Here is a 14,666-nt window from a genome sequence, read left to right on the forward strand (position 1 = left end):
TTTAAACACATCTTTCCTTACAATTATGGCTTCATTAGCCGCTAACTGTTTAATTTGCCAGCAGATTGAGAAAGAGAGAGAGATAATCTGTCAGGAGCTGTGCGGTTATACAGAAAACAAGCAGCAACCACCATGTGGCAATGTGTTGCATTAGTTAATAGTACATTTCTTCTACAAAAAGTTACAATGTTAATAGCACAATTTCACGTCTGTGTGTGGTAATTCTGATATAAATTCAGGAAACATTGCTGCTTTAAGACTCCCATGTTTTAGATGTTTAGTTTTATGTGTTTAGATGAACTGTTTGCTTTCATACTGTATGGTACCATGTGTGTCTCACACTAACACCACACACGTCTTTCAGGATTTATAATATTAAAATATTAAAGTCATGACGGATATAGAACAACATTTTTAGATGACAGGAGGCTGGCCTGTGTTTCCTCAACACACACACTTGCAAATGTATGTGTGCACTTAGCAGAGTATATGCATGCATAAACAGCACATACACATATGCACACATGCATACAGTTGAATCGTTTACCTAAAACAATAAGTATTACTTCTCATGACAGCTTCTGTAGTTCAAGCTGACATTTGGAAAATTATGGTATATTTAAATATTTTGGTTGGTTTTAAAGCTGACATCCCTAACTTAGTTATTTTGTCTACATCGTAGAGAAGAAGAAAGAAAACCAGAAGTCGCTCACCAAGTGAACATCTAACTTCTTTTAACTGCTGTGAGTCAGGTCATGTTTCTGCTTTAAAAAAAAAATAACTCCCAATCCTACACTACAGGTGTTAATGTCATTGTCTGTTAAAGGCCTTGTTCTGGCAAGTGAATTGTAATACCAATGTGGCCAAATCATTACACTTACATCTCCATAACTTTCACACCTATACAGTTCATTGTAGTGCAACTCTGATATGTCAGATTACTAGTAGTAAAGGAATATCCTTCTCTTTGTACACTCACCACATGTGCTGGTACTTGCTCCATCTTGGCAGCAGGTGTACCGGGTCTGGGGTAGAACTGGTTGATGAAGAGACTGGGGAATCGGTACAGTTTCACCATGTCTACTGTCTCTTGGAAGTCTTCCTCTGTCTCACCAGGAAAACCGCAGATTAAATCTGTAGCAATGGTAACACCTGGGACCCTAAAGAAGAGACAGAGAGAGAGCCTTGTATCAAACCATAACATAGTGGTGGCCTAAAGGTTGGAGAAACGAGCTTGTGACCGGGCGGTGGTTGGTTCAATCAAAATCTGGGTGGGGATAGTGAAAGAGCAGCGCTCATTACCACCACTGAGGTGCCCTTCAGCAAGGCCCTTAACCCCAGTGCAGCTGCTCAGAGGAGGCTTCCCTTAAGTGAACCTTCCCTGAATAAAAAAAAAAAGGTTCAGGCAACCGCAGCATAAACCAAATGTTTAACCTTCTTAGTTAACAATTTATGTCTACTTAGCTCTTAGGGAAAACAAATTCTAAAAATGACAAATAATTAAAACCATATGCAATACATTTAAGTCTAACATGCATTCCTCTATATATTCACTGATCTATTATCTCAAATTACTCTGAAGTTTGAGATTCACAGACATTTTCCCACTGTTGATACGAGCCATTGAAAAACTGTGAATCACCATAGCATTTTAAGGCCTTTCCCATAGATTCATTAAGCCAATTTAAACCTGATTAGCAATCTTGGCTATCAATCATTAGCTATTGATTATGACCCACTGGCTCAATGGATTAATGGCAGCAAGCAGGGTGTGGGAAGAGATGCATCAATTGGTTCTATGTATTTTGTTTTTATTGACAGTTAGGTGGCTTGTAAAAGGTTAGTTATACTGCTGTCAGGAAACCATGTATTTCTACAGTACATACTTTAGGCTATGAAAATGTACAGTGGCTTGAAAAAGTGTACACACCCATGCTAAAGTTGATTAAAAAGAGGAATAAAAAAACATTTTGGAAATTGATCTTAATGCCTTAATTTAAAAAAATTAGGAAAATCCAACCTTTTAAAGGACACCAATTTTCTTTGTGAATGAATAATGCCAATCTCTAGGTATGGTGAAGTTTATGTGATGATGTGGGGTTAATTTAATACCAAAGGCCAAGGGAACTTTATCAGGATGCATAGTATCCTGGATCCATGAAATAACTGGCCTTTAAAAATAAAACTGTGCCTGCCTCTATGGGAATTTAACATAGGGGTGTGTATACTTATGCCTCCTGTATTTTAAGGAAGAATATTTATTTATTTACAATACATGATTCATTCACAAAGAAAATTGGTGTCCTTAGAAGGTTAGATTTTCCTAAATTTTTGAATTAAGGCATTAAGATCAATTTCCAAAAGATGTTTATTTTTATTCCTCTTCTTAATCAACTTTAGCATGGGTGTGTTCAAGTATAGTATAGTAAGTATACAAGCCAATGTATGTTGACATACAGTTTCAAGGATTAGGCCTAATTCCAAAGGCATTTCATATAATCGCTGATGGCTAAAGTTGCTGTACATTACCATAAAGGCTAAATTTACCAAATGAAAATTCTGCAAGACACATTATTTGGAGCAGCAGAGTTCAAATATTTGTGACGAGCTGGCTTTCCAATTGCCTGTTTTTTGAGGATGCAAATATTTGCTACTGGCTTTTTTTCTCTATAAAAGTCTGAGTGGCAATGGTATCCAATACAGAAATAATTAGAACTCATTCTCAATACAAGAAAGCCATGCCATTGACTGAACATATTTGCTTTGAATAATCATTGAATGGAATTGGAGAGGAAAACACTGGACTGAGAAAACAATTAGTAAACAGTAATTTGGGCTTTCGTCTTTCTATTCACTTTTTCATTTTATCTCATTCTTGTCACTCCTTCTCTCCACAATCATTTTTGAACACGCATTTTGCCTCTGATGTTTGAATTCCTTAACTGTATATGCCACTTGATCTTACAGATAAGGACCTGGCTGCAGAACTGGTTACACAAAACAAAGACAGCAATGGAATAAAAAAATGAATATGAAGTACATTTTTTTTCATGTTGAAAACCCATGACAAAATGTAGGACATTAGGACAAGAAACAAAAAACACACAAGTGACAAACTGATGAAAAAAAACATCAAGAAAAGAGTGGAAAAGATTTTCTCAGAAATTGACAACATGATGCATCTTTAATTACATTAACTTCTTGCATCTGCAACCCCATGATAACCTATTGACCTATTGATGAGTTACAATTGGCTTATGGTCATTAATATTAACCAATGGCCTGCAGGCACTGGCATCCTCGACCTTCAAGATCTGCCTATGGATACCCTATGGAAAAGTAAAACTAAATACATTTAAAAAAAAGAAAAAAGAAAAAAAAAGAAAGTCTGAGCATCAAATGGTTAAATTGAAGAAATAATAAACATTTTCTATTTGTGATTACAATATACTTCTCAACTCTCTTCAAGCAGTAATTCTAAACCCCTTCAGTATTTACAATAACACAAACAACATGGTTTTAATCCGTTAGTGTTAGATAAACAAAGGACTATTTGCAGCCTCTAGGCTTTCTACAATTATAAATCAAGTAAACCGTCCGGAAAACTGAAAGATATAGTTCATTTTTAGGAGCCAACGTTCCCACATGGTCATCAGTAGATACTATCTATAGGTCACATTTGAGAAATTGTGGGCAGCCTAAGGGATCTCCTCACAAAAACCACATGTGAAAATCACATTCTTTTTCCACAAGGGTTAAAAAGGTTTGAATAAGCACATTATTTCTTGTCTTGTCAAAAAAGAAAAAAATATCTAAAATATATTCCCCCAAGCTATTTTAATAATGACAGTAGGAGAGAAAGTAAATCAAATTAGCAATGCAAACAAACAAGCTAATTCTTTCCTCTAGCCTTAATACACTCGATAACCGTCTGTTGCAGGGCTTGCTTTTCCAATTTGAAATTGCCCTTTGGTGGAAATAGTGCTGGGGAGAAGGTATACTGTAGGTAGTAGGAGTACTGGTAAGGAAATGTACACTATTGCTGAAAGAAAAAAAGAAAAGAAAAAAAAAATCACAATTCAGGCCAGGGGTGCAACGTAACACATGAAGATAAAATACAGAGAGAAAGAAACTGGTGTGAATTGGCTTTTGTGGATTTTCTTAAAGTGGAGGCTGAGAGGGAAGAAAAACATGCACGCACGCACACACTGTCATCTTGACACCTCTGTCTCTCCCACATCTAAGGGTGATGGAGGTGTGATGTGTGATCCTAATGAACAAGACCCACACCGATACTCTCCTTGTTAAGATGAAGGAGAAATGTTCTTGTTATTGTTCACCTTTAAAAAACATAGTGTGTGAGAAAGGCACAGATACAGAGACAGAAAAGGAGAAAGTCAAGAAATATATGATTATTAGGTGTCAGCTCAACTTGTTTTCAATTAAACCGATGCAGGAAAAGGGCTATTCTCAAAACTGAAAAACAGGGTTGTATAACAACCTGGAATAAACTTTGTCAGAATGTACTAGACATAATTTTAACAGTGAATGAGAGATTTGAGTTGTCTCCCTTCCTCCCCCCCAACAAACCCATCAGTTTTATGTTCATCAAGTATCTTTCCATCCTATTTTGCATTACAGTTCTATTTAAAATGTCAAAGTAGATCTCAAATAGAATTTTGACTTGTGGGGAAAAGAAATTATGATACAGAATATGCAAACTCCTGTTTGAATATAGTGGACTAAGTGTATGTGGAACATTAACACATTTAACTAGAAGACATTGATCATGTGTTTTAAAAAATGTGAAATTAGTTGAACAGACAAGAAACAGAGAGAACTGGATGCAGAGGAACCAAAAACACAGACAGAGCAAGATGAGTGTCTTTGGTGTGTGAAAAGGACATAAACAGACAGGATAGGTCATATTAGATATTATCGGGAATATCAGGCCCATAGAAAGAGTTAATATTACCGGAGGCCGTATTCTTTATCGCAAAAGAAGTGGTGTAACACGGTGCGGAGAGCATCATATAGCACAAGGTACTACGTACTAAGAGTAGGAATTAATGTATAGACTGATGTTAGATGAAACGTGAAAGGAAATAGAGAAGGACATCACAGTTCATGAAGTTTCATCAAAGTCAAAAAGTACAAGAAAATAATTGAATGTGATAAAAAGGTACGCATGGAAAAATGGAAAAACATTTTATACCAGGCCGGCAGCAATGAAGAATATAAATCCAATTCTCCAGTGTTCATCACCTTTATTGCATCTCCAAATGGCATATTTAAATGATCCTAAATGTCTGTTTATAGAAGCTACATTTAATTAGTTCTCTGTTTAACAATGTCGGAGACTATGAATGATGTGTTTTAATGGAAAGTAAACTAATATCCTGTGAATATGTTATGTACACATCTGTATGTTGGGAGACAAGAGGAGGATGGAAAATATGTTTGTTTTTTTTGCATGGTTTTATGCTTTGTTCCTGTGATTTCTCCCACTGCACCATGGAGGCAAAGCGACCACATCCCTAAGGGACAGTAGCCTCAATTAGACCCAATGTGCTTCCAGTCTGAGTTAGCATTTACACAAGGAGAATGCGTTCATAGGAGACTAAAGTCCTTAATTAAAACTCAAGATAAGCACAGTCAGTCCCCTATCTTCCCCATTGTCTTCAGCACAATTATTATCAACTCTTTGTTTGCTGACGGCCTCATATGAGCATGCATGTGTGTATGAGTTTCCATACACATAAAGCCATCCTCTTCATCATATACTCAAAATATGTGCATGTGTATGCAAGGGTGTTTGCCTCAAACAGATGCCTGTGAGCAGCCCCCGTGATAAGATGAAGGCGAGACCATTGGGACAGAAGATCCCTGAAAAACGACAGCAAGGAAAAAAAGGCGAGTGTGGCATGGAGGTCTAGTGAGAGAGGCGATGATTGGAGGTATGGAAGGATGAGAGTGGAAGAAAGACAATCTGGGAAGGTAAATATTTACCTATTCATCTGTAGGAAAGAGACCATGCAACCCATCTGTGCTGCAGTAAGTGCACTGTGTGTGTGTTCTCTGAAATGATAATATGTGGCACAGTGGGGCTGATGTAGCGTAGGAGTCGGATAGCGAAGGGAGAGAGAGACGTGGCGATGAAGAGAGGTAGAAAGACATGAAAATGGGAAAGAGATGTGCTGTGGGGAGTTCTTTTTGTCAAATGTAAAACTTTGGAAAGTTGCTGTCTTAAGGAAACTCAACTCCTAAACAAAACCACATTAACAAGTAATCTGATGGCTTTAGAGCAGCAGCTGGGGTGAAAGTGAAAACAAATGAGTCAAGGACTGAAGTTTGAGGATTACAGAACCAAACATATCATGTCAAAATTATGTTTAAGTCAGACATAACCAATGCGCATGTGGGGATGCGCTGGATGCGTGGGGTTTTCGCCACAGATGTTAAGTTCTCATAGGAGCCGTCTGTCGTCTCCAATACTAACATTGATGGACATCTCCTGATGTCACTAAAGGTTTAAACAAGTTTTTGACTGTCACCTTAAGACTGCCTACAGTAGATTAATCTGTCCTAATGTTAGATGTATGCCTATCCGTTTATTGTTAAAGGGAAATTAAAAACCCAGTATCTGACAGTTACATTGCTTTTATTGTTGGAACAAAAAACACCTTTTTATGATCAAAACATTCCCTCTGGGAATTATGCAGTAGCACAAAGTGCTGCCAATGATTCAGGGGCATTCAACTGCTAATAGGTTACACTTAAAATACTTAAACATCCAAAATCATCTCTACGACAGTCTTGCGAAATGAACTTGACCCTTATGAGTCTATGAATTATTGTTAAAACAAAAAACGTCTGCCATCAAGCGGATTCATTTACCTCATCAAATTCCTGAAATACACAATATACACAACAGCACAGGTTTAAAAGTTATCCATAACTTTGTTTGCAGCGATTTAGTGTGACTAAACTTCTTTTGAAGATGTGATCAAAACCTCAAGAAAGTCATCACATGTCATATGTTTATGCTCAATATTACTGCTGCCTGAAATACATTTAATGGGAAATCGTTGGTGAAGTTGAATAAACAGTTGTCACTATTCTGTTATCCAGGTCATTCCTTTCTCGGTTTGTCATCTTGATTTGTGTGAGCGTTGCTTGATGTTCTCTTTGTTGGTTTGTCTACCCTCACATGCATGATTCTTTCTGCAGTTCTTCTTCTTTAATTTGCTACAAGATTGCTATACTTTTGTGTATGCATTTCCTATTTATGTAAACTAACTGAATGAAAAACATCTCCTGCACACGGCCTCATATATCTAATAGAAAACGATTCCTTCCTCAGGGTAGACAAAAGGAACCTAAGAAATGGTGAAGGAGTGTAAGCAATCACTCAGACACTTAAGTGTTTGATTTAGCTGTGGCAGCTGGAGGTAATGGCACTGTCGTGTAGTAGCTCAATTCACAGGGACAGAGAGAGAGAGAGAGAGAGAGAGAGAGAGAGAGAGAGAGAGAGAGAGAGGTCTGCTTGGTTATCACTCACTTTTCTCAACCACTTTCACCCTCCAGGATGAAGGAAGGGCCTGTTCCAGCTGGTTGAGGGGGTGCCAGGTGACTGGCCAGATAACAGGAGAATTTCAGACAGATTAAAGATATGCAGCCAAACAATGTGTCTCACTGTGGCTTTAATCAATTACTGTAAAATGATGTTGGATACCCAACAGACACTGGTATTGATTGAGGAATACACGGTATAAAGGTTAATTTTCATATACACAGATCTTTTAAATGAGTTAACAGTTTGCAGCTTCCAGTGCAGCTAGGATAGATGACAGATAGATGGGGGGGGTTAAACAAAGCACCATGTAATGCAATGAGTATGAGAGGCAAGAGTTGGTTGTTGCATTCTGCATTTTGCCCTAAAGTGATTCAACGACTGAAGGATGCAAAAGAAGAAAAAGCTGACTCTCGTGTGCTTGAGAGTAGATGGGTGACAGACACGACTGGTTAAGAGGCAGAATGAGACAGGTGACAGGCGTCAGTTGGCCTGAGAGGAGCTGTCACAGAGACTTTCTCAACCTGTATCTCACTCATTCTCTTCTTAAATCTCTGCTGTCTCTCAGTCCATCTTGTGGGTTTAGAAAGTGCAGTGTGGATGGTTATTTTACTTATACCTAGGTGAAAACCCTACATATGCACTGTGACAGTATTCTTGAGTCTCTCAGACTGCCTATATCGCAGCTTCTCTTAACTATTATTTATCGCTATTGGGGATAGCTGAAATTCAGTTTTGAATATTTAAATGAAATGTATGGTGTTCATGTATTGATTATATATATATATATATATATATATATATATATATATATATATATATATATATAAATAGGTAAACAACTGATATGGGATAAAAGTCCAAATGGGGTGTGTAAACATGTTGGCTATACTCCACTAAGGGAAAATAAAGTAATTTGTCTCTAAACCTGCTGTGCAAAATAAACCCTCCTTCTATGTAGCAGGTCATCTGTAAGATCGAGGTGGCTGCTCTAGAATGAATGGAGAGCCAATTAAATAATGATCCCACTGGAGTCATCAGTAAACTTTATCATTTATGAAACAGCCTGAACACAGCAGAGCAGAACTGCGGTTCATTTAACACACACACACACCACACACACACACACACACACACACACACACACACCACACACACACACCCACACACACACACCACACCACACACACACACTCTTACACACAAATACTTCATTAGCCTTGGAGAAGGGTAATGAGAACACACACATACACATTTCATTAGTCTGAGGGAGGAGTAATAGAGCACACTACACCACAAATCCATCCATCCACTCGCTCACACAGTCGTTTACATACACACACACACACACACACACACCACACACACACCACACACACACACACACACACCACACCACACACACACACATGCTTAAGAAGAGCTGCAGTGCAAAAGCATGGCACTTGTGACTGTCTAGCCAGGCGTTAAATGGACTGTCCCTTTGCACTTTATTTCAATTTAATTCAACCTTCATTGACATACCTAGTAGTATGTGATTCATCATTCAATCTCGCTGCGTTGACCAGACATGCACAGATATTGATAACATTAAAGCAATGCATAAATGCTGAACATAAAAGCCGTACGTGAAACAAATGAATGCTGGGCCCGTTTTAAGTGTAGTTTTTTGTGCTCTCTCTATTCAAGCTGCTTAACCACAGCAAGCTAGAAACATTGTTACTGACAAAAAATACTACACATATTATTTTCTTTTTGGAAATAAGGCAATATAATTGGATCTTCTAAAATTCAAAAAAGACGACTTAAAAGCCCACCAAAAATGACCAATATTGACAATGTTTCTTAGTTCAGGGAGGGTTTGTTTACCACTGTGTTCAGACCAGCTTACTCGCAACAGAAGAGAAGCTTTTGACCCACATGCTCCTTCTCTAGTTGATTGGGAGGCTAAATTTACCTGCAGGGTAGCCAGGTGGCAAGTTAATTATGAGCAATTGTAGTTATGCAGACACGGTCTATCTTAATGTTCGACACAGTTTGGCCGAACTACAGAAAATGTAATCCAAGACGTGGAACTTTGAAAACAGTAGAAACAGAAAACCAGGGTGAACACAGAAAACAGAACATACTTTTGATTTATCCTGAAGATGGTTGTTTTCTGTTAGACAGATAATTAACTGGCTCATTATTTTTAACCAACTAATCATTTTATGAATCATTAAGCTGATAGTCACTAGGGCACAAGATCAGCATTGCATGGGCTTTTCTTGAGTTAGGAAGAACCTGTCAGGGAAAATCAATTAGTGCCCCTTTAATGGGCGACTTCTTCAGGAAAATGATCTTTGATAGAGCCTCCAGGACAATCAGTTTAGCACTGCCAACACATTTTTTATTAACTTTACCAAAAACGTAATGATGGTAAACATAAAATATCTCTATCCTTCTTAATGCTTTCAGCCGTCACTAATATTCATAGACTATGTACAAGCACATACACACAAAGCAAGCTTGCTTATGCTTTGTTGTCATAAATAGGATCTTAGAAAATCCACATTTAGCAACAAACAGGTTTTAGTTTTTTTCCATTGCTTTCTTGTACATGTGTATATGACAGTAAACTGTAAATAGTGTATTAAGATAGTGTAGTAAATGGTTCGCCTCAGCGATTAACCATTGAAAGATGCGAAAAAAGAAAAAGCTGACTGTCGTGTTGGGGAGTAGAGGGGTGACAGACACATGATTGGTTAAGAGGCAGAATGAGACAGGTGATGTGTCAGTTGGCTTGGGAGGAGCTGTCACGGAGACTTTCTCAACCTGTATCTTGCTCATTCTCTTCTTAAACCTTGGCTGTCTCTCATTCTATCTTGTGGGTTTAGAAGGTGGAGTGGAAGCAAGCTCGCTTATGCTTTGTAACACTGTTGTCACAAATAGGATCTTAGAAAATCTACATTTTGCAACAAACAGGTTCTAGTTCTTTTCCATCTTTCTTGTAAATGTGTTAAGGTTACAGAACTGAATATAACTATGTTACTTAATATAAAACTGAGGCGCACATAACAGTAGACGGACTGAAATGGTATAAGGGAAGAGGGCATCCTTCAGGCGTTAATGGCTAACACTGCTAAACATTAGTTAACCTTCAAGCTTACTATTTTGGCGGCAAATTTCCCTCCCTGTAGACAACAGTGTACAGGAATTTAGAAACAAAATAACACAAAACAAAAGCTTGCTGCCAGTGACAAACAGATTAAAGTCCATCAACTGTGAGTGAAACTGTGTGGTTGAGAATGAGCTTTGAAAGGCATGGTGACTCAAACACTGAGCAAGAGAACATGATATGAGAGAGAGAAAAAGAGAGAGCCTGAAAGGTGAGTCAGACAGTGAAACATGACTGTGTTCTTACATGTACCCAAGTATCAACTGACCTTACCTGTGTGTCTATGTGCACACTGGGAGGGTGCAAGAACATGGGAAGTTAACACCTTAATGCCTGGTTACATGACTTTCCATCATATGTTTGTGACGTTGTTGTTCTCATTGTATCGCCACACTACATTACTCCAACACATGCATACCTATAAATATGTGGGCGTTAGCATTCTAGTGTGTGTGTGTGTGTGTGTGTGTGTGTGTGTGTGTGTGTGTGTGTGTGTGTGTGTGTGTGTGTGTGTGTGTGTGTGTGCGCGCAGCCAAAACCAAAACACACTACAGGTGTCTTCTAATCAAACCTACAACCAATCTCTGCTTTTACATGTGACGAGGTATATGTTTTATTAAGTCAAATTTAACTCATGACCCATAAAAAAATAACAAAACCTTAACTGAAGAACTCTTATGTAAGAAAATCAGAGGTAGAACAATCTAACATAACAATATGAGTCAGTCCCAGAGTTCCCAGGTATATCGTACGGGTGAGTCGGTTTAAGGTGGGAAACAAGTTAATGTACTTTCCGATAGTAGTGTACAAATATGATTTATTTGAGGGATAAAGAAAAACAAACATATTAAGTGTGTGAACAAATGTGTAACAAGCAAATGAGGAAACCGTGGCAACTCAACTCAAACATAACCTCAGTCCTTCAGGGGCACAGATAACCTTGAGTCAAACACACATTAAAGCATTTCATTGATTAAAAAAGGCCATGGTAAACTAAAACAGTAAGGTAGTATCATTTAGAAGGAACAAACACTTGTTCTTTCTAAATAATCCTGGCAGGGTGGTAATGAGTAGCACTGTTTTGTCAACAGCTCTTTGTGACCACTGTGACTCAGAGCTTCACTGCCGCTCTGACATGTTATGAAGATGCATGTCAGAGCAGTCATGGTCCGGCAATATGTGCGGTATGTGTGTTCTATTCTTCCTAAAGACAGGAAGGATAGGTAATGTGGTCTGAGAGGCCTAATAATAAATTAACACTTCTTAATGAAGAAAACCTTACTCCTGTAATTATAGTGAAGCTGTACTTATCCTGTGTGTTTGTGGGAAGGAAATATGGTATAATCCAAAGGAAGTGTCAATAAGACAAGGATGTGTTAGGAACTGCCAAGAGCCATTATCCACAAGCTGTTCACACACACGCACATGCACACACACACACACACACACACACACCTCAGTTTTAGCTTGTTGTGAAGTAATGACTTGTTATTTGCTGGTTTCCTGTTTTCTGAACTAAGCCAATTCGAAACACTTGACATATTGACACACACACAGCCAGGTATATAGGCAAGAAGGTTCTGTCCCTCATCCACTCCTTCCTGGATTAAATCACTTCTTTATAAAAACAGTCAAACATCAACAGGCAGGATAAACAAACAGCATAAACAAGCAGAAAAATGGCATTCTCATGCCTATCTGGACGGGAAATTATATTCCTATGTGTTTACTATTCACACCAAAGCAATCCTTAAATTAGGTAGATTGCAAATGATGACAAACTGTGTTGTTTTAGGTTTATGTGTGTGGGAGGTGGTTTGGCTACATGAACACAACGTTAATGTAAATACACCGTTAAAAAAAAGAAAGTGTGGAGACTAATTGGCCAGACAGCTTTTGATCATGCAATAAGCATGCCACTCAACAGCTCAACAAAATGACCAGAAAACATCCGATGGGGTTGGTAATCATTGCTATCGTATTGATGCCGTGCCAATAGACATGTGAGTATATTCAGGACCTGCGGGCACAATGAATTTGTTAACAAATACCTTCAAAGTCAATTAATAAGCAGTTTCCTGATTAGTGGGGGAAAAAGTGGCAGGAATTACTGCTTGTTAGGTTCAGCATGTTTAGTCAGATGGTATAAAAGTCAACAAGTTGTCAACAGTCACGGTTTTTGCCAATCAGCAGTAGAGGGGAAGTTACTGCAGCAGAACCACTGAGGAGGCACGCACTGGGGTTTCTGGCCAGTTAAAAAGTGAGATATGTAATACACACTATATTGTTGTGCTCATGTATAATTTTTACATAGCTTCTGTGGTATCACATACGTATTAAGGTGTATGAAAGAATACTGCAATGCATGATTTACTGCTGGTGGCCATCTTGGCCGTTACTGGAGCCAGAACATTTTTAATTTGGGCAAAGACAGGGTAGCCTAGGTGGGGCACAGGTGGGATGAGCAATCAGCCAATCAGCATAACTGAGTGTGTTAAGCTGCTAATATGCTTCAGAACTGCTTGTCAGAGCTTCAGAACCCCCTTCCCCCCCCCACACCTTTTTGACGATGAATTGCGGGGGCTGTGTACGACCATATCTGTAACTTTTCTGAAACAACAATCTGACATCCACCGCTACTTCTCGCTGTCACTGGCCAGCTGTGCAGAGGTGAGAAAAGAGCCAGGCTTTAAATTAATGTCTTCCAGGAGAGACTGTCTTAAAGTGTGCGCCGTTATCCCCATTTTAATTGATATTGCATCTCCTGCTATCTGTGATGAACGTCTTTTCTCTTCACCTTCCAGTGTTGCCACTCAGAAGAACTATTTAAACTTTTAATTTCCGACTTGGTCAGACAACACGTCCTACTAACCATTTGTTTTCTAACTGTCAGCCAACAAAATGCATGTCCATATTGCTCTTGTATTTTCTTTTAACTAAAAATATTCCACAAACTAACACTTAAAAATTGTTTATTTTGTAGCAGATATGTTGGGAGTTTCCCAATGCAAATATATTCAGTTTTTCTTGGAGCCAGTATCTGAAGCCCTTTAGGGGGATTCCTCAGTTCCAAAGCTCATGAAAGACAACCAATTTTCTTCAAACAGGAAACGTTTCCAATTAGTGAAGGTGGGTATGTGCTGTTAAACACAATCAGAAAACATGATGGGCTCAGTCTTAACAAGTTTACAATGGCAGTGGCCCAGATAGACACAAGCTTGTACACAGATGTTCATGAGTTCACATCTGCATCAAAAGTAAAAATGGAGGTGAATACTTAGGTATTCCAATGGAGATGCTGACTGCTGAGTTTAAAACACTCTAGTTGGCATGTCTGACTAAACCAGGCTGTTTTCTGTTCTATGTTCTTTTTCTAGTTGCATGTTAAATAAGGGTTTGAAAACAAAGACCGAGAGCCAATACACAGAAACCATTGCTGCTTCATTTCCTTTACTTGCTAAATCATCAGTTGGAGGGAAAGGAGAGTTTAAAGGAGGGGTGAAATGTTAAAAAGTTCCACCAGTGTTAAAGGTTATCGCGGCAAACCTGTCTGGCTCACCGCTTTTTTTCCCCCGCCTCTTTTGCCCTTTCTTCTTCCCCCTAAGTTATGTTTTTTTCTGTTTTTCTTTTTTCCAATGTCTCCAAGGAGCTGCCGTCCCTCCCACCAACTATTCCAGTGAAACATTAGCCCTGGCTGATGCCTTAAACCTGTGACTGTGTGAGTGCATGTGTTTAAAGTAATGAAGGTATGTCTTCAACAACAAAAGCGACTGACTCCACACTGCACACAAACTGTGCACGCACAGTGTACACACACGGTGTAGTCACGCTACTGACGCCCGTGTCCTGCTGTAACCCAGGGAGGTTTGATATAACCCTGTCTCTCCTCGTGACAAGTAGAGATGACTAACACATGCACGCACACACACACACACA

General features: G+C 38.7%; 2 protein-coding genes across 2 annotated transcripts in view; both read right to left on the reverse strand.

The window, feature by feature from the left end:
* mal2 (mal, T cell differentiation protein 2) overlaps positions 1–14,666 on the reverse strand; it is an 871,414-nt gene that overhangs the window by 541,874 nt on the left and 314,874 nt on the right. The gene's annotated exons all lie outside the window — the stretch shown is intronic.
* Positions 1–14,666, reverse strand: part of cdkal1 (CDK5 regulatory subunit associated protein 1-like 1) — a 274,625-nt gene that overhangs the window by 82,223 nt on the left and 177,736 nt on the right. Inside the window, exon 11 of the mRNA XM_032518043.1 lies at positions 980–1,160. Coding sequence (XP_032373934.1) covers positions 980–1,160 — 181 coding nt within the window. The remainder of the gene's footprint in view (positions 1–979; positions 1,161–14,666) is intronic.

The sequence above is a fragment of the Etheostoma spectabile genome, chromosome 6, assembly GCF_008692095.1.
Source record: "Etheostoma spectabile isolate EspeVRDwgs_2016 chromosome 6, UIUC_Espe_1.0, whole genome shotgun sequence".
In the NCBI taxonomy this organism is placed as follows: Eukaryota; Metazoa; Chordata; class Actinopteri; order Perciformes; family Percidae; genus Etheostoma; species Etheostoma spectabile.